Source organism: Fimicolochytrium jonesii, assembly GCF_025526975.1.
Source record: "Fimicolochytrium jonesii strain JEL569 chromosome Unknown EV422scaffold_3, whole genome shotgun sequence".
Classification (NCBI taxonomy): domain Eukaryota; kingdom Fungi; phylum Chytridiomycota; class Chytridiomycetes; order Spizellomycetales; family Powellomycetaceae; genus Fimicolochytrium; species Fimicolochytrium jonesii.
The window spans coordinates 777,230-800,574 of NW_026515670.1; the positions used below are offsets into that span (position 1 = coordinate 777,230).

General features: G+C 54.5%; 7 protein-coding genes across 7 annotated transcripts; 3 read left to right on the forward strand and 4 right to left on the reverse strand.

Moving 5' to 3' along the window:
- The first annotated feature begins 2,450 nt into the window (after positions 1-2,450).
- EV422DRAFT_517031 (uncharacterized protein) lies at positions 2,451-6,568 on the forward strand. The gene is made up of 2 exons (XM_053069422.1): positions 2,451-4,757; positions 4,831-6,568. Exons 1-2 carry the CDS (start codon positions 2,800-2,802, stop codon positions 6,425-6,427), a joined length of 3,555 nt encoding a protein of 1,184 aa, XP_052928697.1. The 5' UTR covers positions 2,451-2,799; the 3' UTR covers positions 6,428-6,568.
- EV422DRAFT_517033 (Glutamate/Leucine/Phenylalanine/Valine dehydrogenase-domain-containing protein) lies at positions 6,569-10,634 on the reverse strand. Its single transcript, XM_053069423.1, has 6 exons — positions 10,608-10,634; positions 10,065-10,511; positions 9,766-9,981; positions 7,579-9,673; positions 7,023-7,509; positions 6,569-6,936 (listed from the first exon to the last, which is right to left on the reverse strand). Exons 2-6 carry the CDS (start codon positions 10,241-10,243, stop codon positions 6,836-6,838), a joined length of 3,078 nt encoding a protein of 1,025 aa, XP_052928698.1. The 5' UTR covers positions 10,244-10,511; positions 10,608-10,634; the 3' UTR covers positions 6,569-6,835.
- Positions 10,635-11,429: 795 nt separating this feature from the next.
- Positions 11,430-12,846, reverse strand: EV422DRAFT_240869 (putative NADP-dependent alcohol dehydrogenase C 2). Its single transcript, XM_053065651.1, has 3 exons — positions 12,503-12,846; positions 12,254-12,417; positions 11,430-12,158 (listed from the first exon to the last, which is right to left on the reverse strand). The coding sequence occupies exons 1-3, from the start codon at positions 12,743-12,745 to the stop codon at positions 11,480-11,482; spliced, it is 1,086 nt and encodes a 361-aa protein (XP_052928699.1). The 5' UTR covers positions 12,746-12,846; the 3' UTR covers positions 11,430-11,479.
- Positions 12,847-13,895: 1,049 nt separating this feature from the next.
- On the forward strand, positions 13,896-16,530 carry EV422DRAFT_240890 (microtubule associated protein-domain-containing protein). The gene is made up of 2 exons (XM_053065652.1): positions 13,896-14,133; positions 14,206-16,530. Exons 1-2 carry the CDS (start codon positions 14,128-14,130, stop codon positions 16,381-16,383), a joined length of 2,184 nt encoding a protein of 727 aa, XP_052928700.1. The 5' UTR covers positions 13,896-14,127; the 3' UTR covers positions 16,384-16,530.
- An 11-nt stretch (positions 16,531-16,541) lies between these two features.
- On the reverse strand, positions 16,542-18,644 carry EV422DRAFT_617441 (uncharacterized protein). Its single transcript, XM_053074007.1, has 2 exons — positions 18,383-18,644; positions 16,542-18,321 (listed from the first exon to the last, which is right to left on the reverse strand). Exon 2 carries the CDS (start codon positions 18,247-18,249, stop codon positions 16,846-16,848), a length of 1,404 nt encoding a protein of 467 aa, XP_052928701.1. The 5' UTR covers positions 18,250-18,321; positions 18,383-18,644; the 3' UTR covers positions 16,542-16,845.
- Positions 18,645-18,726: 82 nt separating this feature from the next.
- On the reverse strand, positions 18,727-20,234 carry EV422DRAFT_517046 (uncharacterized protein). The gene has a single exon (XM_053069424.1). The coding sequence runs from the start codon at positions 20,159-20,161 to the stop codon at positions 18,890-18,892; it is 1,272 nt and encodes a 423-aa protein (XP_052928702.1). The 5' UTR covers positions 20,162-20,234; the 3' UTR covers positions 18,727-18,889.
- Positions 20,235-20,567: 333 nt separating this feature from the next.
- Positions 20,568-23,344, forward strand: EV422DRAFT_240947 (uncharacterized protein). Its single transcript, XM_053065654.1, has 4 exons — positions 20,568-21,596; positions 21,672-22,277; positions 22,350-22,404; positions 22,486-23,344. The coding sequence occupies exons 1-4, from the start codon at positions 20,667-20,669 to the stop codon at positions 23,067-23,069; spliced, it is 2,175 nt and encodes a 724-aa protein (XP_052928703.1). The 5' UTR covers positions 20,568-20,666; the 3' UTR covers positions 23,070-23,344.
- The last annotated feature ends 1 nt before the right edge of the window (position 23,345 follows it).

Genomic DNA, 23,345 nt, shown 5'->3' on the forward strand with positions numbered 1-23,345 from the left:
AATCAGACAGCTCTACCAATACAGATAGTGACAGTGATGATGATGAAGTTAACGTGAGACCAGCTGGCACGACAACAGAAGCAGATAGCCACTCCGAGAAAGAAGACGAAACGATATCCACGTCCGAAGATGAGGCAACGATGACTCTCAGTGATCTCAGTGACGCGAGAGTTAGAACTGAGGTCGCTCACTTAAGCGCACGGGTGGCCGCCCTTGAACGAGCGCTCAATGCCATGGTGCATGCATATATGTACGTACAGTACAGTAGGAAATGATGCTGCGCCACATTATAGAGGACTTGACAATGATCTGGAAGGTGCCCGCAGTTCTTTTGGTGCATCGACGCAGCAACCACCTACGACCGGACATCCAATGTAGGAGGGACTTTTGAGAGCGAGAAATCCATTGATGCTCACGCGTACCTCTCTTTCCAAAAGATGATCCGTAAATGGCGAGACGGACGCCGTTCGTTCCACGTGGATAGCACCGTACTTAGCAGTCCGCTAAGCGAAGCAATAGAAAAGCATGTCGAAGCTATCAAGGCAGCCGATCCGTCCGATCTGCTCAATGCAGAGATGGACTGTGTGTGGAGGAGTTATGGGACATACGGCGGATCGTTCGAGATACCTATAGCAGATCTAGAAAAGCATGTATCGAGCCTAAAATGTCTCAACGGCGACCAGATGTCGAGCTTCAAGGCGGTGATATTGAGAGACATGAGAGACATGAAAGACACTCAAGCTTCCATGTGGACGTACGTCCGATATTCAGCCGCTAGGCGTTCACAAAAGGCCTTCTCTTTTTTGGGCCTTAGTTTTGACGAGCAGGACGGGATTGTATCCGTACGTACTGTAGAATGGTTTGGCCAGTGGTAGCACGTTGACTAGAGACCAATATACACAGACAACCTAGGCGCCCACTTGCTAGGTCAAATGGGGTGGTTTAGGGGCTGCGGGCGCCTCAACGGGAAAGTTTGCAGCTCTAGGCCAGGCGACGTGCAGTTGCTGCGTACACAATTTGGGTCGATGCGACTGCAGACGATATTCACTGGCGGTTCAAATACGAAGCTTGTGATTGAAGCCTATTTCGAAACGGAAATCCTATGGCCCACTTCCGCACAACCCTTCAACCGCGACGTCTTGTGTTTAGCAGTGGTAGTGATCTTGTAGCGCAGGTTCCTAAACTGCCCAGGCTCAATGACGGCGTACATTCGGTCGCTGCGCCCCGACACCATCCCGGGCGACCGAATCTACACCGTCAAGGAGCCTGAAGGGTCGAAGGGAACATTGGCAGGACGACGCGATGATGCAGCCGAAGAGGTTGTTAAGCGATGGCGCCTCCAATGCACGCGAAGACAATTTCCCAGAGTCATACGCCATACGACGAGCGCTTACCTTCACGGTCAGCCTGCACAACCAGAGCCAAGTGCAGACACAGGTCGGTCCTTCCTCGGAGGTTACTGTACAGTATATATAGCAGGTGGCGATAGTCGCGCATCTTGCCTGTGCGTACTGTATGCATGCGGAGCCGGGGACGCGTGTTTTGGCGGTCAACTCCGCTTTTCGACCCCTTGAAGTCTCCTGTCGCGCCGTCTTGGTTACGTGCTGACACTCCCTGAGGGGCAGCACAGGGGTGAACACGGAGCACGGCCCAGCAATGCAGTATCCCAATCCATCTTCTCGTTACCATTGGTGTGCTGACGCTGGATATCGCCCGGTAATCGATATTGCCGACCCACCGTCAAGACGACAGATCTATCGACCTACTTGTTCGTGTGCGGGCATCGTACGAGCAGTGGAAGAAATGATTTGGAGGAGCTGTGGAAAGAGATGAGGAATCATATGCATAGGCTGTGGAAGGAAATGGGGGCGGCTGAGGAAAAGGGCTCCAGTAAGGTTCCTGGGGTTGGTGGTAGTGCAACCTAGAACTTCCAGTCAATATGGATCTAATTCGTAAAGCGGCGGATGCAGAGTCGAAGTGCCTTGCAAATGGCCTAGGAGTCGGCCAGGAATCTTGATCAGCATAGGAACATGGGATCCCGGTCTATCCCCCCGTTGAGTCGCGCGCATCGGCCAACGGCAGACGAGGTGTCCGCAAAAGAAGCCCAATCTCACCGTCCACCACGATTTCGCTGGATGGGCAAATGATCATGCTATGAGACTGAAGGAGTGTCACCTCTCCATAGACAGACAGACAGATGGATGGATAGCTAGATACCTCGCCTCGACCGCTGCTGGATGCACTTTTGCTCGCATCACCGAAGAAGTTTGGGTTTGTGTCAAATTTGCGAGGGGTTGAGATGGCGAAGGATGAAATTTTTGTTGTGGACACACGATGGAACCTTTTGTCAAGCAACGGGGTCACGCCGCCGCTCACTTCCCTCGAGAGTGCTAGGGAACACGCTGGGTGGCGGCTGCAAGTCAGCGCCCCCCTCACGAGACACGAGAGGAAGGGAAGAGAGGGAAGAGAGGGAAGAGAGGGAAGTGGCCGCTGCCTTATTTTGCTTATGGGAACTCACGGCTTTGGCCGCTGAGAACGTCCCAACTTACTCCAACCCACAAAAAGGACCCAACCCACAGACCTGTCATCGGAAAGGCCTGCTATCACCGCTTGTCTCCATCTCCATATCGTCTTCGTTGCAACGTCCGATATACCCTCGTTTGCAAACATCACAACGTCATCTGCCGGCCTATACGATATTCCCACGCCGGAACGTGGCTTTCTCTCGGTTTAGATAGAATAGATATAGACGCTTTCCGACGCATACTACAACTTATATAATCCACGTAGCGCACGACGATGCTCCGGTTCGACGACTGCTTCTGGGGCACTGGCGAGGATGCCACCGCCGGCGTGCGCGCTCTGCACACTGTGTTCCTGCAGCACCTTGCGGAAGTCGAGGACATGCTGAACATGGTCAAGCTCCGCGTGAAGGGCGAGGAAAGCTATTCGATGAACCTTCTGGAGCTCGGCCGTCACAGCGGCTCCATGTCCATGGGCAATCCTTCAGTATCTGCGATTCTTGATCGGGAGGGACCAAGTCGCCGCAACTCGAGAGCTTCCACGCCCGCTATTGCCGCAGGAAACATGATCGGCGCCGGCAACGAAAAGAGCAAGCTGTCGTTGAACAACATTGCACAAGGACTTGGAAACGCTGCCGCTATGCTTCAATCGGCTGCCGCTGCATCAGGTCTGCCCGGAACTTCTGGTTGGACCATGACGGCCGAACCGGAGAGCGACACAAGCACTGTTGGTCCCATTGTCGACCAGTCCAGTGTGTTGCCAGTCATACGGACGATGAGAGAGCAGTACGTCGCCATGGCCGCCGCACATCGTCGTCACGCCGACACCCTCACCCTTGCGGTGATCTCGCCCTTACAAGCCTTCGTTGAGCAACATCGCAGGTCGATGATCAAGAAGAAGAGCGAGGTGGACAGCAACCACCAACAACTTACACGTCTCGCTGCGGATATCGAAGCTCGTCACGCCGTTTACATTCAGAAATGCAAAATTGCGGAAGAGGAGGACAAAAAATTCAGGGAAGATGGGGAACAGAGGGCTTGCGCTCCTTCGTCGGCACCTGTCATGGTCGGCAGCCGATCCGTTGGACCAAACGAGTTTCAACGACTCGTAGAGACAATGAGGAAGGAAGTCCGCACGAAAAGCATCATGACGGAAGTCGGTCTCTTTGAAGGCTGCTTTACCGGGGAAGACGCATTGGACTACCTCAAGAAGCGATACCCCGGAGTTCCCCGCAACGATTTGAAGTCTGTGTGTCAGGAGATCCTCGGCAGGCGGTTGATGTCCGTTCTCGTCGGTCCCAACGATCGTCAGTTCAATCCCGAGCTCCCATATCAATTCGGCCGGCCCGTGCTGAAATCCGGTGAACCGCCACACGTCAAAGCTCGCAAGGACTCTGAGGTCGCCCGTCTTGACTACGATTCGGCCATTAAAACCGCAGAACATACCCGCAGCGCTTTGGAGTTCCATATCACGGATTACCTCGTTTCGGCACAGGAGGCTGAACGCTATCGATTGAAGGTCTGCAAGGAAGCGGCCTTCGCGCTGGAAAGTGCGCAAGTATTTGTCCTGAGCGAAAACACACTCTCGTGGAGGCCGCCAGCTCTTGTTGACGCCCAGCTTGAGGCCGAGAAGAATGGACAAACAGAATCAGGGCCACCCACCACTTTGCTAGTGTCCCCTGACCCCAAAGAAGGCGTGCAGTACATTGCCCGCACCCATCGTACCGGTCACCTCCGATCGAAGCCATTCGTCTTTGAATCGTACACCAGCGGCCGAGCGCCCCACCAAGTCTTTGGCATCAGCCTCGAAGAGCTCTCCCGAGCCACCAACGCTTCCATCCCGCCCATGGTCCGCAAATGTGTCAGCTCACTGTACGAGAGCTTCACCACCGGCCGCTCGGTCGTCGACAACTGGATCCTTCCCAACCCGGATTTGCCATCCGTCCAGTTCCTGAGGCTCGAGTTCAACTCATCCCCACGAGCCAGCCGGGTCACGACAACCGCTCTGAGGAGGTACCAGCCACCTGTCGTTGCGGGAGTTCTGAAACTGTACTTGGTGGAGGCGCCTGTCAGTCTGTGTAGCTACGACACTTATGAGACGTTGAGGACGCTGTATTCGGATGATTTTACGACGGTTGAGGATGCGATTCGGATCAAGTCTATTGTTTCTTTGTTGAAGACGTTGTCTGCGCCGCATTATGAGACGTTGAAGCTGTTCACAGGATACCTGCATGAGTAAGTCACCTTCCTCTTCACTATACACAATGCACTGGCCGCCGTTCTGATCCATGTCATTCTTTCCCCGCAGATTGATCAAACCCCTGGAGCAATCCGACGAACGCATCACCCGCCTAGCCTACTCCATCGCCCCCTGCATTCTCCGCCCAAAAACCGAAACCTCCGAAACCCTGCAAGACCAACACCCCTGGCGCTTCTCATTGGAGCTCATGGTCCGCTACACCGACTTCTTCGGCCAGCTCGACACATCGACTCTGATCATCGAAGATGCCGACCTTCCGCCCTCCCCGGAGCCCGAGGAAGACGTGCAGGACGAGGATGCCCTTACAAAAGTCCCCTCCGCGACCACGCTCGCCACCTCGACTACCACAGCGTCGCCCGGCTCGCCCGACAACTCAACACCGACCCCGCCCGCAACGCCCCCGTTGAGGGAACCCGTCAGCAACAAACGGCAAGGCTCGTGGTTGCTCCGCACCCTCAACACCGCAAGCAACAGCGATTTGAGCAAAGCCGTCAAGGGAGAAAAGAAACCCGCTGCGCCGAAACCAGCACCGGGGGACACCCGCCCGTCTCGTCCGGCTACCCGCGTGGAAGAACGCCTCACGGGCGCGGTATCGAAAGCGAAAGCGAGGCCGATAAATTCGGCCAGGAGTAAATCTCGGACGCGAAAACCTGCTGTGAAGAAAGTTGTTCCGGTACCTGCATCCCCCGTCGTTGAGTCATCCGTCGAGGCACCCCAAATCCCCTCAACGGACAAGAAACCCCTCCTAGATCGCGAAATCACCCCAACCGCAACGACCCACGATTCATCATCCCCCCTCCACAAATCCTCCTCCCTAACCTCCCTAACCTCCATCTCCACCTCCGCCAAATCCCTCTTCGGCACCTTCTTCGGCAGCCGGGAAGCGGAACACGTCGCCGTTGTGCAGGAGGAGGAAGATGCTGACCAGGCGTCGGATGATGATGACCACGCTGCCGGTGTTTCCCGATCGGCCGGTGAGAAGCAGAAGCAGCCGGAGATCCTTATGCAGGCTGTTGAATCCCCCTCCGCTGTAGTCCCGGAGGCGGAGGAACTCCACGCAACCACCGAAGAACATGAACTCCCCACGGAAGGTCTCGCCTACGAACAGGAGGAGAGCGTGGCGGGTACAGAGACGGAGGTGGAATACGAGGAAGAAGTCGAGTACATCGACGGCGAGGAAGAAGAAGTCGTTTACGAAGACGATCCGGAACACTACGATGAGGAGGGGAATTACATTGGCCCTCACATCGAAGAAGGCGAATTGGAACACGTTGAGGAGGGAGAGGAAGAGGTCGTCTACGCCGAATCCTCCACCTACGACGACACCACCTCCCACTACGAGGACGGAGAGGAGGGCTTGGAGGAGGGAGAGGAATACGTCGAGGGCGAGGAAGAGGAAGGGTATGAGTATGCTGAGGGCGAGGTGGAGTATGTTGAGGAGGGGGAGTATGTGGAGGGAGAGTATGAGGAGGAGACAGAGGTTGTTGTTGAGGACGGTGAGCATGCGGAGTATGAGGAAGAGGTGCATGTGGAGGGTGCTGAGGGAGAGGACCAGCAGGCGCCGGCTCAGTCGGAGTTGGCGGAGAATTCGGGGTTGTTCCCGAGTAGTGAGCAGGAGATGAATGAGTACCTTCAGTGGGGATGAGTGATGTGGGATACATAGTAGGTAGGACAGGATGTACATGTAGAGGACTTTGGACATGGCGTAAAGTTTAGCGTAGTTGGCGTAATTTGTAAGGATGTAAGATATGACGTAGAATATAACGTAGAGAACATTGAAATAGCAACGGCAACCTCGTCTTATCCAATATTCATGATGTTAGAAGGAAGTTCTTGAGCACTTGCTCCTCATAACTGCCGTCCTGACATGGCGTCGTCACACAACGTCCTCGAGGCAAAAACGTTTACAAAATCTCATTCCAAATGACAAAAAAGAAAGCGACAAATGCATGCAAGCAAAGAGAATCTAAAAGAAGATTGTACGAAGGATCAAAACAAAAAAGAGAGTCCGGGGAACGAAACTTGTCCGTGAAGAATGTCTGGGTTGGTTGTCTTAGACCGTGCCATTGGGGGTCTTTTGCGACACTTTAGTGAAGTAAGGCGCCATGAATTCGAAGAAGGCGAATTGGCTGGGTTCTCCGCCGTATTTGTAGACTAGAGGGGAGAAAATCGTGTAAGTGAGAATACCGTTCGCATGGGAGGGGTATGCGAGGTACGCGCGGAAGGGCATGAATACTTACTGAATCGACTGGCCAGGTAACTTCCAAAGATAGCCTTGACATACTGCTCCGGCACACGCTTCAGCAACGTCTCCAGACCCAGCTTCTCCAGCAATATGTTGGGGAACGCCTCAGCGAGGACAATCAGCCTCAACGGCACATTGTTCCACAGCGTCGTCTGCTGCAGCTCCGCGTTGAGCTTGACGATAGCGGTACTCAGCTGATCGGAGATGATGGATTTCGCGCGGCCGGTGCGGGCCGCCTCCTTCCAGATTGCTTCAAACTCCAATTCGGCGTTCTTTTCGAGGATGGTGTGCACAGCTTTGACGTAGTCGAGGTAGAACTGCGGGGTGTGGTTGGGCTTGACTTGCATGTTCTCTTCGAACTCATCGTCGGCGAAGGCGAGGGCGGCGAGGACTTCGAGGGAGGAAGAGGTCACGCCGCCTTTGTTGGCGGAGGCGTCCTTGAAGACGATTGCGCCGGCTTTCTCGAGGCGGAGACGTGCTTCCTGTGATTTCGGAGAAAGAAGTCATTAGTGTACGGAATCTCGAGTTTCAGAAAGTGTGGTAAATCTCACCTGAGTGAAGAACAAGTTGGCACCTTCGACAATGTACTTGTAACGAGGCGTGCCATCCTCGTTGATCAACTGGGCGACGTTGCTGAGATCCACAGCCTCAGGACGTCCACCACATGGCACAAAGACGTCAGACGCAGCAAGCGGGTTGAGGTGGAACTCGTTGCGGAACTTGACACCGCTGTCAACGATGGATCCGTCAGGGAGCTTCACATTGTTCTCATCGACCAAGACGCGGAACCCATTCGAGCTCAGCTTGGCGATATCGAACTGGCTGATCATCAAGCGCTTGGTGGCGAGGCGCAAAAGCTCCTCGCGGTTGAGACCCTCGGGGTCGTAAATGACACCGGAACCATCGACGATACCGATTGTCTTGTCTTTCGAGATCTTGATTTCGTTGGATCCCAAGTCACCGTCCGGACCACCCGTTTGGAGCTTCTTGCAGGCTTCCTCCTTGATGCCGAGCTTGCGGTAGATTCCGAGCACGTACTGATGTACAGAGCGCGTTGTCATACCGAAAGTGTCGTGGGGAATTCCTCCGAGGGACTGGGACTTGCCGGTGGTGAAGGCCTTCCAGAAGGAAGCGCCACGTTTGCGGGCATGCTGGCTCGCCCAGTCCATGTAGTCGGCGGTTCCCTCATCGGGGCCGAAGAAAAGGATCTCGGGTTTGCCGTATAAGTCGACAATCTTTTCCTTGATTCCGGGAGTCTCGCCGAGGATCAAAAGGTCGAGGATGGCATCGACATACTTCTCGAAGGCAACGCGGGGCTTATCTTGTTGGTCAAAGTTCAACAAGATCGTACCCTTCGAACCACTTTCGGGGATATCCTTGTTCTTGCGGTGCTGAGTGGCGGCCAAGTTGTAGTTCTCGTCCATCAAACTACGCAAGTTGATTGAGTAGGCTTCCTTGTTTCGGGATCGCACGAGACGGATACCACCACGAGCGACATCGTCGAACCGCAGGTGGAAACCGCGGAACTCGCTTCCAATCACGAAGAACATTCCAAAAAGACGGGTGGGGTATTCAATTTCGGGAAGGAAGGCAGGGTCGAGGCGGAAGGAAAGAGCCACCTTGGTAGGTTGGTAAAAGTTAGTCTTCAAGACGTGACGGTTGAAGGTAAGGTACGACTGGAAGATCATCAGCTCGTGCGTGTTGGCAACGGTTTTCCTGATCTTGTCAAGAAGCTCGTCCTCAGAGAGGACCGGGGTGGTTTGGAGACGCTGGTATGAGAGCGAAATCTTCATGTCGTCGTGCGGTGGGTTGATGTAGTGCATCATGGCGAAGTTGGTGTAAAGCAACTTCAGAAGCTCGGGGTACAGCTTGATTATGTCGAGGATATATTCGCGTGTGAAGGTGTCAGACCTCAGCCTCTTCTTGATCTTTTGCAACACCTCGACGTGCAGTTGATTGTTCATATCAAGAGCGGACGAGAGCGCAACATATTCGTTCCCGAGACGGTTGAGGAAATGCTGTGCGAATATCCATCCAACGTATCCATAAACGGTTTCCTGTACGCTGAGCTGTCCAGTTTGGAAGAACGACTGCAGAGGCGATGAAGGAAGGCAGTATATCAAACTGGCCTCCTTCATGACTTGCCAGATGGAGGCCTCGATCGGAGGAGCCTTGCTGCCCGGAAGCTGGTCGAGGTACATGCAGTGAATAGTGATGCCGTTGGAGAAGTGCTCCACATACTTGCGAGTCGAGTACAACTCGTAGTAGTGGTACAGGTCGGAAATCGCGGACAAAACGCCCTGCGTAGTACGGTGCTTGAAGGCCATGACCAACCGCTTGACACGACTCCGTGGAATGTCGTAAACTTCAATCACAGGCCCAGTCCGCAACAAGGCATGCTTCATGACCGTGGAGTAGATCTCGAGGGTGTTCTCCGTGGCCTTTTCCAAAAATGTCTTGTCACCAACAAGCTGGATATTGTTGACTTCGTCGCCAGTAGGCTCGGGCTTTGCGAAAGAGCATTTGCGAACAAAGTAACAACGCAGTTGAGTGGAAAGGGAGCTCGAAACAGTGCCGGTCGAGCGGTAACTTTCCAAACGGTACGCGGAGTTCTTTGTGCTCTGGTCAAGGTAGCGGGTATCAATCCTATGCGAAAAGGGGAGAATCGTCAGCAACGTGGGTACCAAACGCCCAATCGCCGCCAGGCACCATGGGCCGCCATGCAATGCCTTACGCACCTCTTTTCGTGTTGCGGGCCGGCCAAATTCGAGACACCCGGGGCGGACGTGTTGATGTAAACAGCGCCGTCATCGGTTTCCCTTTCCAACTCTATATCTAACGCCTTCTCGTTCTTAATGAAGGCAGAGATTTTCGCTCCGTAAAGAGCCATGATATGCTGAGCGATCGTATCTATGCTCTCCAGCTGGAAATACATGTCGTCGATACCCAAGTTTCTGAACATGGAAAAAGTTGAGAAACGGTCGCGGTTTGACGCCACTGCAAATGACGAAGGCTATGCTCGTCTTGTCTTCCTTACCCGTAGAACCAGGACACTTCGTTGAGCACGAGTTCGCTGGGAATAAAACCTTTTTCTTGGACATACGCGCAAACTTTGTGCAGCTGGTCCTGCTTTCCGGCAAAGACGTTGCTCGTGTATCCGTCGGTGGCACCCGCTGGGGACGCCACGGGCTTTTGGCCGGGAACTGATAGAGACATGTTTACTCTTCTGTTATGCGGTTGAGGAGGCGGTGGGTCGAAGACGATGCTGGTGATTGACCAAGATGGTGGTGGGTAGATGTGCGTGCAATATCTGCCCTAAACTGTTGTGATAGGAAAGACGTGAGCGAGAGTTATGAAAGAGTTCCGGGTGTGGGGTTGTGAAAGGTCCAGTTGCAACGCCACTTCCGTGGGAAAACCGGTAGCAGTCTAAGTGATCTTGAGTCTATCTCTATATGCGCGCAAGCTATCACCACCGGACTTACCTATGAAATAACAATAAAAAGGACCCAAAATGGAGAATGAGAATAAGGAAGGACCGATGCAGAGGAGAAAAAGACGAGCGAGGGCCCGACGGACGTACCTCCAGCTTATATGCCCCACGGGTGGTTCTATGGAATGGCTGCTTCCACTTCTGAGAGCCCAAAAAGCGGTGGGAATATTGCACAAACTCCTCAGTCAGTCAGTCCGTTCTCACCAGGGCAAGTCGTGACTAGTCACCCGTCAAGACGCGCTCCCACCACAGAAATCACGCGCCCCCCCCCGCGCTCTCATCATCCGTCAACAGACTCAACACATAGCCGCTTGCAATTGGCCGTCCATCATTCCGCCTCATCTCGCAATCAACGTGTTTGGCCACCATGAACGTCATGCACTCTGCATTATGACCTTCTGTTTTTTTCTTTCCCTTTTTCTTTTTTTTTTTTTTTTTGCTTTTTCCCAGCCGCCGTTTGCCGCTAATAACAGGGGTCTATTACCAGGAGTGGTGGAGGGGCTGCTCTACGCCGTCTCGGGAGATGCCTCACGCTTCGGCCTGGCCTGAAGGAGGAATACACTTTGTCGTTTCGGATATCTGACAATTGATTGAGCTTCACACACATTCTGAGGAAGCCAGCATTGGTGATGGCACAATGGGTGTTGTGGGCCTTTCCCCCCGACTTCACGGCGTCATATTCGTTGTGGCCCGCGGACTTGAATGTCGTCACTCGTGGGAAAAACGACCTCTTTGCGTGTGAGAGCAACATAGAGGCGCACGTTTTTAACAAGCGCTTCGCCGGTTCCAACCCAACCGGGTCTCCTGCTGCAGTCCCTTCCTCTCCCGTCATCCCGTTGGCCCTTGACAACGCAGGCGAATGAGCGACAAATCGCAACCACACATAATCATACGCTCATGACATATCCATTCCAAAATAAGTATGTGTACAGAGATGGGTTGTATGGCTACATGCAGGGCAATCAAGCGGCGTGCTTCTCGTTGACCAGCACATATCGGTACTTGGCCTGACCATCCTCCATGTCAAGGACAGCCTGGTTAGCGTCCTTCAATGGGCGGGTCTGGATCCAGGGCTTGACATGACCCTTAGCAGCCGTTTCCAGCATCTCGTTGATTTCGTGGGTACCGCCGATCGCGGAACCACCGATGAACACGTTGTTCATGACCAATGGCACGGCCTTGAGAGGTGGGAACTCCTCCTCGGGCAAACCGACAAGGATGATCTTGCCTCCGGGCTTCAGCAGACCGGCATACTCGTAGAGAGGCATGTCGTGGTTGTTGGCGGTACAGACGATACCGTCAAGTGTGCGGCGGTGAGTCTTTGCCCAGTCCTTGTCATCCTTCGTCGAGATGAACTCCACGGCGCCCATCTTCGTCGCATCCTCCTTCTTCTTGGAGCTGTGGGAGATGGCGACGGGCTCGGCGCCCAATGCCTTGGCGAAGAGGAGACCGAAATGGCCGAGACCGCCGATACCGACGATACCGATGCGCTTGCCGGGTCCGGCTTCCAATTGCTTGAGCGGAGAGTAGACCGTGACTCCACCGCACATAAGGGGAGCCGCGACCTCCGAGGGCAGGCCATCGGGGATCTTGAAGGCAAAGTGCGAGGGGACACGAGCGTAGTCGGCGTAACCTCCAGAGCTGGAGTGTGGGGTGAGAAGAAGATCAGAATCATCCTCCATTGACGCCGGCGCAATGAAGCGCCGCTTTCCAGACAGAGTGTCGGTCCAACTCACCTCTTCGACTTGTCGGGGTAACGGCCGTTGTAGGTGCCGATTTGTCCCTCGTCACAATAGGGCTCGCGACCCTCCTTGCAGTACTTGCACTTGAGGCAAGACCCAGATTGTGCACCGACACCGACACGGTCACCGACGGCGATGTTCTTGACGTTCTTTCCGGCCTGAGGGTCAAGAAGTTCACAACGCATCAGTCCGATGCTCTTTTCTTCGAACTGATTGAAGCAATAAAGTAACTTGAATAATCACCTTCACGACAGTCCCAACAATCTCGTGTCCAACGACCTGGGGGTAATCCGTTGGGCCCCACCCAGAGCGCAGGGTGTGGAGGTCAGACGCGCAGATCCCACAGTGGGTGATCTTGATATCGACGTCGTCCTCTGTCCAGGTCTTGGGCGAGTACTCCTCCCACGTCATGTTGCCGAGCTTCTTGTCCTTCTGGACCCATCCTTCGAACTTGTAGTCCTTGGCGGATTCGTTGGTGGAAGGCATGATTGTGGTTTTGGTGTGTGGTTTGGATATGCGAGTGTGGTTTGATGCGTTCTTGAAGAAGGCAGATGTGGAGACGAGGGGAGCGAAGGACCGGTAGCAGCTTTTATATCCGCCCAAGGTTTCGGGGAAGCCTCCACCCGAGTCGGATCCCCTGCCCCGCCCGCCTGCGACAGCCGTAATAACAGCCTGTCATTCGGTATGCGCTAGGAGATATTTACCCTGCGGAAGAAAGAGGTGCACACGGCTTTGATGAAGACACGCTGACTCGTATACGGTATTCTGCTGTGGCGGAGGGGGGGCGGGGGAGGGCGGGGGGTTTGGTTGAATTCTGAAGGAAAGCCATAACACCAGAAGGCCGAAATTTGGGTAAATCTTACAAATGTGTGCTGTGAAGTATGACGTAGAACATTGCCTACGGACGCGTTCTCGGACAGAGGAGCTCGGGGTTTGTGTGTGGGGGAAGCCGTGGGGTTACGTTGCCCTAATCAGACGCGTATCGCGTTTTCTTCGGTCTTGATCACCGTTGATAAGAACACCGCATTGAAACCCAACTGTTCGTATGGCTGAGGCGATTGATGACTATAGAAGCACATCGGACGTAGAAAACCGCCCGCTTCGCCGCCCTCCTCAATACCCCTTCGTCCCTCCTTTCCCCCTCCAAGCCACAACCTTCAAGCCATTGGGGTTCAACTGTGCATGGATTCTTCGATTCTCCGATTGCAGAGCATTGTGCACACGCAGTTCACCGTCATTTGCCGCGGTTTTTATTGTGTATCGTGTGCCATATACTGTACTTCATGCACGCGTCCTGGAGCAGGACAACCCTTTGCCCCATGGGGTTATTGCTTGACAATGTGACATTCGCTTCTCTAGCCTAAAAGCAGTCAGCTCACCAGTCTGGCCTGTTGAAAGCCCATCCTACATCCGACGGTTCATTCTAACGGTCAGCGGCAGCCTCCTTTCTATTGGGAGCTAGATGCAGGCTCTGAGGTCTCGTCTAGCAACATGGTCGGACCACCAAGTGTTAGGTCCCGTAACCGCTCTAATGCTTACTGAAAGATTTGTCCACTTTCCAGCGCATAGCCTGGAAACGCCTTCGGGACGGCGGATGGGCCGAAGTTATGGCGAGAGGGACGGGGCAGTTAGGGTTACGCACAGGTCTTTCGGACACGCGCGCTTTTGCACCCCTTGCACCAGTGTGAAATTCGAGTGGGACGGGACCGCTCTTCCTCGCCTCTTGCTTCCACCGACATCTCCCCGGCCAAACTGACGCCAGATAAAGGCTCGCTCATCTTCTTGCTCGTCTCTGCATCCGCTGTGTTCGCTCGTCCGCATAGTCGCGGCTTGTACTATCGCGTCAAAGAAAAACTGGAGAGAAGCACATGTTGGTGAGGCGACCTTGAATCGTGGCTTGACTTGACGTCCTCTCCAATCTTGCATCATTGACACCTCAAATGCAGGCAGCGAGCCCTTCCGGATCTCCACGAGCCCTCCGTGGTGCCCTCTCACGCCGCTCCGTATCCAGCCCCATAACAAATGTCGGTGGCTCGCCACATGTCAAATCGGGGCTGAACGGACAGACGCGTCGAGATGGGCTTACGGTGACAGCCGCAGGGAATGCGGATGCAGGCGAAGTGCAACCGTCACTGGACACTCTCCATGAAATTGGGAAGGAGGTGGCGAGGCAGATTGTAGCTCACATTGGGAAGGACCTAGTGAGGCTGGAAGAGTTGTACCGGCTTGTCCCGGAGGAAGGCGAAACGAATGCGGCGGGTCCCGTCACACCGCTGGACGGCGAATGGGCTGACAGAGCGCGAGACCTCCAACCGCTGAAGGAATGCCTTGCGGTGGCCATTCAAAAGGAGACCGAGAGGCACGAAAAGGTCCAGATCGAAATCGAGTCGCTGTTGGAGGAGATCCGTCAACAACGGGACAAACTCAAAGAGAGTTTGGAGAAGCATGAAAAGTCCAGTGAAGCCCAAGAACCTTCTCCATACGTTCGCCGAAGGAAGCTGCGCGAGATGAGAGCGAAAATCGGACGAACAATAGAGGAGCGAGAGGAGGTATTTTGGAAGCTGAGAGAAAAGTGGACGGCATTGCGGGCCGAATTGATGGACTTGTCGAGCGATGAATACCCACTACCCGACGCCGACCTGTCATTGACATCACTCGATGGATGTATACAGGTTGTACAGCGACTGGAAGAGGAGAAGGCGGCAAGGGTGAATGCGCTTGCCCAATCCGCGTGCTCGCTTGTACGGCTGTGTGTGGAGTTGGGCGTAACCATTCCCGAACCTTTCCTTGCATCGCTGTGTTCGACCGTTCCAGAGTTTGCGCCTGAATATGCGACCGACGAAGCTATCCGCACCGCGATCAGCTCACGCTCAGAAGAAACCATGATAGCATGGCCGCTCTCCCGTGACTACCTACAGCAGCTGCGGGATTCGGAAGGTGCTGTTCGATCACAGTACGAAAAGCTCTTGGAGCGGCTGCGCCACTACATAGCGGAAATCAAACTATTCTGGGAACATCTCGAGACACCTGCGGAGGAGCGGCAACATCTTGAAGAGAATATCAAACACGTCGGAGCGTACAAAGAGCTCGCCGACTCCCTTCGTACCCGCTGGAAATCTCAGATGGAGGAGACGATCAACGCGCTTTTCGAGCAATTGGAGGAACTGTGGGATCTCTGCCACACTTCCTCAAATCAACGCGACGCCTTCACAGCGCGGATCGGCGATACAATGTACTCCCCCGTGACACTACAGCTCCTCAAAGACGAAGTCGCCACGCTACAACTCCGCTACGAGCGTTACAACGCTCTCTACAAGCTCATGGACGCCCGCACGGCCTTCCTGAGCAAAATGCGCGAGTTCGAGAAGACCGCGTCGGATCCAAAGCGATTGTTTAGGCCCAGTTTCCAGTTGGTTGAGGAGGAGAAGTTCCGTAGGACGTGTGTGCCTACCCTTTTGAAGATGGAGGAGACGTTGAGGAAGAGGGTGGCTGCAATGGAGGCCGAGGATGGATCGGCGTTTGTGGTGGGTGGGGAGCGGTTCCTTGAGCGCATGGCGCGGGAGGTTGAGGGGAGGTTTGTGAATGGCGCTGTTTTTGTGCTGCCGGAGGGTGCGACAACGACGACAACGACAGGGCAACAGGCCGTCGCTGTCAGTGAAAGCGTCACGTCTCCAACGGATAAAAGGAGAGATGTCACACAAAAACGCACGGCTTCACCAACATTTACGCGACGCCGCCAGTCCAGCATCCCATATCCACCTACTCCCACCACCACCACGTCCCGGAACCCACCTCAAGCCAGGCGTCTCGGCCTCCAGACAACACCCTCCGCCCTCCCTCGCCGGCCGTCGTCGGCTTCCACACAAATCTTCACCGCCACTGCCGCGGCTCCGGCGTCCACGTCTAGACCGGCGTCCAGGCAAGCTACAGCTACGCCGCCGCCACCAGCACCGACGGCATCGCGACGGGAATCCTCGATCAGTGCGCTTGCTAACGACCAAAAAGGTGGGAAGGCTGGCGGTCGGAATGGGGCTAACGGGGCTGGGGCGAATGAGAGTCGGTTGCCGCCTTCGTTGAGGTTGCCAGGGGAAGTGGTGAGGAATAAAGTACCCGAAGCTGGATAGCATATTTCGTAGGGGCTTGTTATGAGCCACGGTCTTGGTGTGACTGGGACACTGGTGGAAATGCTGGAAACATAGGCTTGAGAGAGAAGAATGGATACCCACTTCTTTGGCTTGCCGCTCGGAATAGAAAATTGGATACCACTTCTGTGGTGAAACGCCATACTTGCCGCTCGCAATAGAAAAATGGATACCCACTTCTTTGGCTTGCCGCTCGGAACGAAGAGCAATGGAACAATCTTTCCGGCTATATACAGCGGTGAACCTTTTGCAATACTCAATATGTGTAGGAAAACATGCCGCTCCGGCCAAAAACCACCATCCAACTCTTAAGTCCACATCCTTCACATCCTTTACATAGTCCATATCCCCAACGCGGGTCCATATCTCCATGCGACACTTCGTCCCCGTTTTCCCCCAATTCGATGCCATACAAAGTGTCGCTCCCAAAATGATACCGTCCACTCAAAATTTGAGATCAGCTTCTAAGCTGTGCACAAGCAGCTCGACTGCCTGTGCCGCCTGCGCTTTCTCCATCTGTCTAAAACACGGCGATGGAGGTTCCGGAAGGTGGACACCGCCAAACGCAAGCTGCGAGTCCTCATCGTCAGCGGCGGGGCTGGCCATCGCGTGCGGAGAGGACCATTTGAGCGAGAATGAAAAGTAGTCGTTTGGCTGCTGTTGTTGCTGGGTCGGGGTAGCTGCTGAAGCCGGCGCGGTGTAGGGTATAATTGGTTGAGCGTGAGCTGTGTTTGAACTTGTTCCGGTTGTTGAAGAGCTTCCAAAAAAATACGGTGCAGGCGTTGGGAGTAGCCGACCGTGGAGCGAGGGGTCTAGAAGAAAGACGTTGGCCTCCTCTCCTTGCGTCCCTTCTAATTCTCCCATCGTCGTTGACCGGTCTAAGGTCAAAGGCATCATCGACGCAAGGGGACCGGGATCCGACGGCCTGGGCATGTATCTGCGGACCTTCTCTTTGAGGTCCGTCTCGCTTCCGGTCCGGCGTACACGCTTGTTGGAGCTTTCTATGACGGTGTCTTGAGGGTCTTCGTTTGGGAAAGAGGAAAGGAATCTATCAAAATCGAGTCGTTTTATCCTGGTGGGCACGTCGATGTTTGTCGCTGTTCGGCGTAAACGTTTCGCAGGTGCCCGTGGAAGCTTCTTGAGCAGGGTGAGCTGGAACTGGTGCATCTCCTGCCGCGGACAAGAACTCGCCAGACAGTGGCTGGGCGATCGAGAAGGAGGTGTCATGCACGGCCGTTTCGTTCCCGCCAGTTGTCGCATTGATGACGCTCCCTTGTCGCGATGCGGGCTGCCTTTCGGACTGATGGCGGATGCTGCATGTGCGGGACGGGTTATCGACATGCTTCGTGTGAGAGGATCCGTCTGCGTACGTGCGAAGCGACGACGTGGGTCAGGTGTGCCGGGCGCTGTATCTGTAGATGAACTTGGCCCAAGCAGCATCGCTTCATTATGTCCGCTGCTGTATCCGGTCGATTCGACGTGAACAGTCGCACTCCGTTTGAAGAAGGCTCGAGGACGGGCAAGGGGCTTTGTGGGGCTCTTTCCAGGGAATCCACGAGCAGCCCAATGCGACCCTTGCTGCACAGAATCCGAAGCACCAACGCCAAACAATGCTGCAGCCCGTTGCCCAGCCGTCAGTGAGCTGGCGGCCCGTTTCGGCGGACTTTCTACCTCCATTGGCGAAGCGTCTGTGAGCGGACCCAATGACTGTCGCGGAAATGCCCTCCTGCCTGGCGAACTGGCCCTATCATCAGTTACTATGGCTGACAGGTCCATTGAAGCCAGCATAGCGACCAGCTCGGTGGAAGCCAGCGGGCTGTGCTGTTCCTGCAGGTCATCTGGGGCCATCTTGACGTCCGAACGCGTATAAACCGCACGTTATGGAGCTGGAAGCAATGAAAGCATTTACTATCAGGAGAGCTGAGCGGAATAAGCAGGAGTATTAAGCGTTCTCGGCCTCAGAAACACTAACTTCACCAACCTGCACTTGGTAATAACCGCCCACAATGTCCGAGTAAAAAGCGTTCTACCGACCATATGCAAATGGCGTTTTGCCAAACTCGCATTAGCCAGCCCAAGCACACACTCGTCAAGAGGTAATACGGTTTGCACCAGAGCCGCACGTAGGTAGACGATTGGAGCCTTTTCGCAGTTAACTGAGTGCGTATGGTTGCCTGTGTTGACGGAATGGTACGAAGTGTGCGTGTCGGAAGGAGCAAGAGAGTCCAGGTCCATTTGGTCGGACTTCTGAAAATGACGGCGCGTTTTTTGCTCGCAGACAACTCCCTCGGTATATGTATTGCAGAGAGAGAGATATATATATTCCCCAAAACACCCGCATGACTTTCTGATAGGGAATATCTGCGAACGTAGGTCATAGTCTGGCAAGATATGCTCCGCGCTGATAGCCTCATTTATTCCCAAAAACCTTCGTTCACGGACGGTCTACGAAATTTAGCCCACCTTTCGTGCCTCCGCAATGAATTGCTCATACATCTAAGTAACGCGAGCCAGTGGTTTCGCTGGAATCTGCGTCCACCGGCGATCGGCGGTAGTGGGTTCTGAGCGTACTGGTTGTCCCGACTTGGGTCCTTGGTTTCTCTCCGCTTTTGTCAAGGTCCGCATCCAGGCTCCGGGCAAGCTCTCGTAGCCTGGTAGAGCCTTCGACAGATCTGCGGGGGCCCTTTGCCCTACTGGGTCGCTCATGTGTGCGCTGACCGGGAATCACTTCGCAGGTGAATGTAGATTTTCCAGCGTGTCTGATCAATCGGTCGAGCTCCTCTGCATGGGCATGTTGCGAACCAGTCGCCTTATTTGAATCGGTGCCGATGCGAGCCATTTGTTGCCCTGAAGTCGACGTGCGTTCGTGCTCGAGCTCGCTGGATGGTGACGATGGTTCACGGTTGTAGATATCCGCAAACTTGAGATGCTCGCCGCTTGTCTCATCGTTTAGCGCAATACCTTCTTTTTCCGTTTCTTTCAAAGTTGCGAGTACCTCCTCTGCTCCCTTTTCAGCACTACATGAGACCTCATCCTCCTGCCCAGCTGCCTGATGGCTCTCCCATGCCGCCGCACGTTCAATCCTCGCCTTTCGCCTCTCTTCTTTCCGAACAGCTCTCCCTTCCCGCCACTCCCTTCTCTTTTCCTTCCTCCCGCGTTTTTCCTCCCGTTCCCTCAGCCGTGCGCTCAGCCTCTCCCTAAATTCCAACTCATACGCCTCCAAACTCAAATCCTCCTCATCCAAAAACACCCTCCCGCTGTCGTCCACATACATCCCATGCACAACTCTGCGGGTCCGGTTCAGCTTCTCCTGCTGCGCCTGCAACCCCAACCGCGTCTTCGTTGTCCATGCCTTGTCGGCAAGCTCAAATATCGCCTTTCTGCGGAGGGATTCCAGTTTTTGCTCCTCGAGCGAGATGATCCGCCACAGTTCTGCGACGCACTCCTCGGTGGACAGGTGTTTGAGCCCCCAAGCTTCTTCGAGGGCTGAGGTTGTCTCTGTTGTGAGGTAGCCGGTCTGGGAGTGTACGGGATCCAGGCCTGGTGTGGTGGGGCTGGGACGGACGGGAAAGCCCTGGCGCCGGCGAGAGCTGCTGCGGGACGGTCGAGGTGTGGAGATTGCAGGGAACGGGCGAAGGGTTATTTGCGTTTCTTTCTCAACCGTTTCTGCTGTAAGCGGCGGGCGATTGACGGACCATCTCAGAGGTGTGAATGTCCGATTCGGGCTGGCCATGTTGTTTGTCTTGTTGCAGCAGCTCATAGCCAGTCAGTTGAAGGAAGATCACTTGAAACTTCGGCCAACGCCCGTTTTGTCATTGCCGTGTGAAGCCTGGGGGTAAGGGCTCCGCACAAAATGACAGGATCGGAGTTTGCACTTCCAAGCCAAACCATGATGATGGGCGGCTTACTAATTGATGGATTGGCCGTGACGCACGCACGCCCCGACTCGCGCGTCTTTTTCTCTGCTCTGACTCGCCGTTTTTTCCAAGACACTTCTTTTTTTTTGACCGGGTGTGCCACTGGCTTTTTCCACGTTTTGGAGTGAGTGTATCGCTCGCTCGGGACATATGTTGGTGCTGCTTCTCACAGCGGGCAGCTCAACTACAGTACTTCGAGCTGCAGGCTGGGTGAAGTACTGTACTTCCCAGTGTAAGTCGTTAAAGCTACCCGTCAGCGGACTTTTGAAAAGAAGTGTTCATTCAAACGAAGCTTGAACGCACTTGTCCTCCTCCCGGCATCTTTCCAACAACGAGTTCACGACAGTCATGGCGTCACCACCGTCCCTCTTCGACGAGCTATTCCTGCGGCGCAGGCCGTCACAGCCCGGGTCGGTGTTGCATCCGTTTCTCAGAGAGCCAGGAATCATTGGAACCGACGAAGAAGACCGTTTTGAAGGGTCACCCCTTTCTCGCAAGAGCTCACTGGCAAAGAGGAGTGCAGAAGATGCTGCAGGTGTCATTAGAGAGGGAGGGCGCAGGCCGAGTGCGACGCCGGCAAGCCCGGCCAGCTCTGGAAACGGCGAAGTGCGACGACCTAGTGTCATTGACTCTCGGAAGGGGAGCTTATCGCACATAATAACTGTACGTCCATCAGTGGGAGCCTCTCAGCGACTGTCGCCGGTCGATGCGTCGGAAGAGGGAGCAGCAGAGCGAACAGCTGCGGATGCTCTAGGCGACTTGGGTCATGTGCACCACCACCACCACTTCCCGCAACCCCATGTCCCCGTACGAAGTCACAGTGCAGATGAACAGATTGTCACTCCTCCGGTCCCGGCTCGCACGCCAACTGTTCAGTGGGTGGATCAATCATCAAGGTCGCCACCGTTACCCACCCGAACCCCCAGCAATGAAAGTAAAGAAAGTAAAGGCACATCGACAGCAGATCTACCATCCAGCCCTACAGTCGCGAGGCAATTCGGTGTAATTGGAACACAGTGGGACCCCTCAACAGCGAAAGCTCGTCCTCAGATGACTTCAATTGCGCGTATCCTCGCTTCTGGGACAAGATTTGGGAGCACCGCTGCTGATAACGATCTGACCGTGCGGACGGCTCCGCCGGGGTTTGACATGGAAAGGAGGGGAACAACAGCGTCGTGCTCTACTTGTGATGGAAAGGGCGGAGAGCCACCAGCGAAGGAGTGGAAGGACCAAAGGTCCGAACATACCATGATTAGCGGCTTTGTCAACGCGGATATGGTAAGCACACGTGAAGGTTTCTGATGCCCGATGAGTGCAAGGCGGTCCACTAATCGACTCTGTTGAACACGCCAGCTCAAACTCCGCGACTTCCTGATAAAACTCTCCCGCGCCTTCGCCATGTACGGCGCCCCATCCCACCGCCTCGAATTCCACCTCCGATGCGTCGCGGACGCGTTGGAAGTCGAAGGCAACTTCTTCGTCATGCCCGGAATGATCCTCATCAGTTTCGGAAACGACGACCACTCATCCAGCACCCACCTTGTCCGCGCGCCGCAGGGCTTCAACATGTGGAAGCTGTCCGCTATCAACATGTTGTGTCGGCAACTGACAGAGGGACAGGTTCTCATCCAGGAAGCACTCGACCGACTGGTGGAGATCAGATCACAGAAGGAATACAAATCTTGGGTGTTCCTGTCAACCTTCCCGGTTTCGTCGTGGGGTATTGCGATCATCGGGTTCAACGCCAACTGGGGCGAGGCGCTGATGGCTGCTATTTTGGCGACCATGGTTGGCCTGTTTTCGTTGGCGGCGGAGCGGTTGCCGTCATTTACGTACTTGCTGGAGTTCTTCTCGGCCCTCGTGGTTGGCATCTTGGTCAGGGGCTACAAGCACCTGTCGGGAGATGGATGTGTGGATGAGACGGTCGTAACTTTGTCCGCTTTGGCTATCTTGCTACCGGTACGTTGCTTCCCATGCTTGGCCCGGTCAGCGTCGAAGGCTAACTTGGTTTTTCCCTTCTCTTTCTTCCAGGGATTGAGCTTGACGATCTCCATCATCGAAATCTCCACACGTAACATGGTTTCTGGTAAGTCAGCTTCTAGCCGTTGTTATACTCCAATTCGGTGCCAACAGACTCACCGATCGATCCCCATCTGTTTCTCCGAAGGCTGTGTACGTCTCTTCCACGCCCTCTTCACAGCCATGCTCCTAGGCTTCGGCATGTCAGTCGGCCCCCTCCTTATCGACTCCGAAAACAAGGACATGAACCGCTCCGCCACATGCACCAACTTCCCCTCCCAATACTGGTTCTTCCTCTTCTACCCCATGATGGCCGTCGCCATCTGCATCTTCTTCCAAGCTCGCCCCAAACAATGGCCTATCATGATCTTCGTCTCCGTCCTCGGCTTCGTCACTTACTTCTTCCTTAACAAGGTCGACTCGATGAAGAATAACGGTGGGCAGATACCTATGGTGCTCTCCGCACTCGCTATCGGTCTTGCGTCCAATATCTACGCCCGAATCAGCCACGACCTCGCCGTCGCGCCGATCCTGTCCGGTATCCTGCTGCTGGTGCCCGGAAGTTTAGGCGTCAGGAGCACACTGGGGTTCTTGGGAATAACCGCTGGCAGCGGAACAAATTTCGCCTTCCAGATGCTGATTATTGGCTTGAGCATCACTATCGGGCTTTTCGTTGCCACGCTGTTGGTGTGGCCCATTCGTGGGCCGAAGCTCAAGTATATGACGTTTTGAGTTAGCTGGGGGTTTTGTTTCCCCGCTAATAGACACTAGAAAAGGAGTACCCATTTTTGGAAAAGCTCTTTGGCGTAGAGGTTGAACCGGCGTACTTTGTACATGTAGCATATCTGACGCTTCATCACTCCCTCACTCTCACTTTTTTATTTTACTGGGTGTAATGTTATCCTGTATATAGAAAAGCGGACACTCTCGTAAAACACCGATGAGTCGAATTGTGGAGAGTTCAGGATCTCTTATATTCGATGCGTTCAATATAGGCTTGCCCAACAT

What these genes read in the sequence shown, in the direction of transcription:
- EV422DRAFT_517031 (XM_053069422.1), top strand. Translation starts at nt 2,800, where the DNA reads ATGCTCCGGTTCGACGACTGCTTCTGGGGCACTGGCGAGGATGCCACC. An exon ending in TTCACAGGATACCTGCATGA is followed by an intron (nt 4,758 to 4,830) that starts GTAAGTCACCTT and finishes CTTTCCCCGCAG; the next exon opens with ATTGATCAAACCCCTGGAGC.
- EV422DRAFT_517033 (XM_053069423.1), bottom strand. Translation starts at nt 10,243, where the DNA reads ATGTCTCTATCAGTTCCCGGCCAAAAGCCCGTGGCGTCCCCAGCGGGT. An exon ending in GGCCCGCAACACGAAAAGAG is followed by an intron (nt 9,674 to 9,765) that starts GTGCGTAAGGCA and finishes CTTTTCGCATAG; the next exon opens with GATTGATACCCGCTACCTTG. An exon ending in CCAACTTGTTCTTCACTCAG is followed by an intron (nt 7,510 to 7,578) that starts GTGAGATTTACC and finishes CCGAAATCACAG; the next exon opens with GAAGCACGTCTCCGCCTCGA.
- EV422DRAFT_240869 (XM_053065651.1), bottom strand. Translation starts at nt 12,745, where the DNA reads ATGCCTTCCACCAACGAATCCGCCAAGGACTACAAGTTCGAAGGATGG. An exon ending in TTGTTGGGACTGTCGTGAAG is followed by an intron (nt 12,418 to 12,502) that starts GTGATTATTCAA and finishes CTTGACCCTCAG; the next exon opens with GCCGGAAAGAACGTCAAGAA. An exon ending in TACCCCGACAAGTCGAAGAG is followed by an intron (nt 12,159 to 12,253) that starts GTGAGTTGGACC and finishes CCCACACTCCAG; the next exon opens with CTCTGGAGGTTACGCCGACT.
- EV422DRAFT_617441 (XM_053074007.1), bottom strand. Translation starts at nt 18,249, where the DNA reads ATGGCCCCAGATGACCTGCAGGAACAGCACAGCCCGCTGGCTTCCACC.
- EV422DRAFT_517046 (XM_053069424.1), bottom strand. Translation starts at nt 20,161, where the DNA reads ATGAGCTGCTGCAACAAGACAAACAACATGGCCAGCCCGAATCGGACA.
- EV422DRAFT_240947 (XM_053065654.1), top strand. Translation starts at nt 20,667, where the DNA reads ATGGCGTCACCACCGTCCCTCTTCGACGAGCTATTCCTGCGGCGCAGG. An exon ending in GCTTTGTCAACGCGGATATG is followed by an intron (nt 21,597 to 21,671) that starts GTAAGCACACGT and finishes TGAACACGCCAG; the next exon opens with CTCAAACTCCGCGACTTCCT. An exon ending in CACACGTAACATGGTTTCTG is followed by an intron (nt 22,405 to 22,485) that starts GTAAGTCAGCTT and finishes GTTTCTCCGAAG; the next exon opens with GCTGTGTACGTCTCTTCCAC.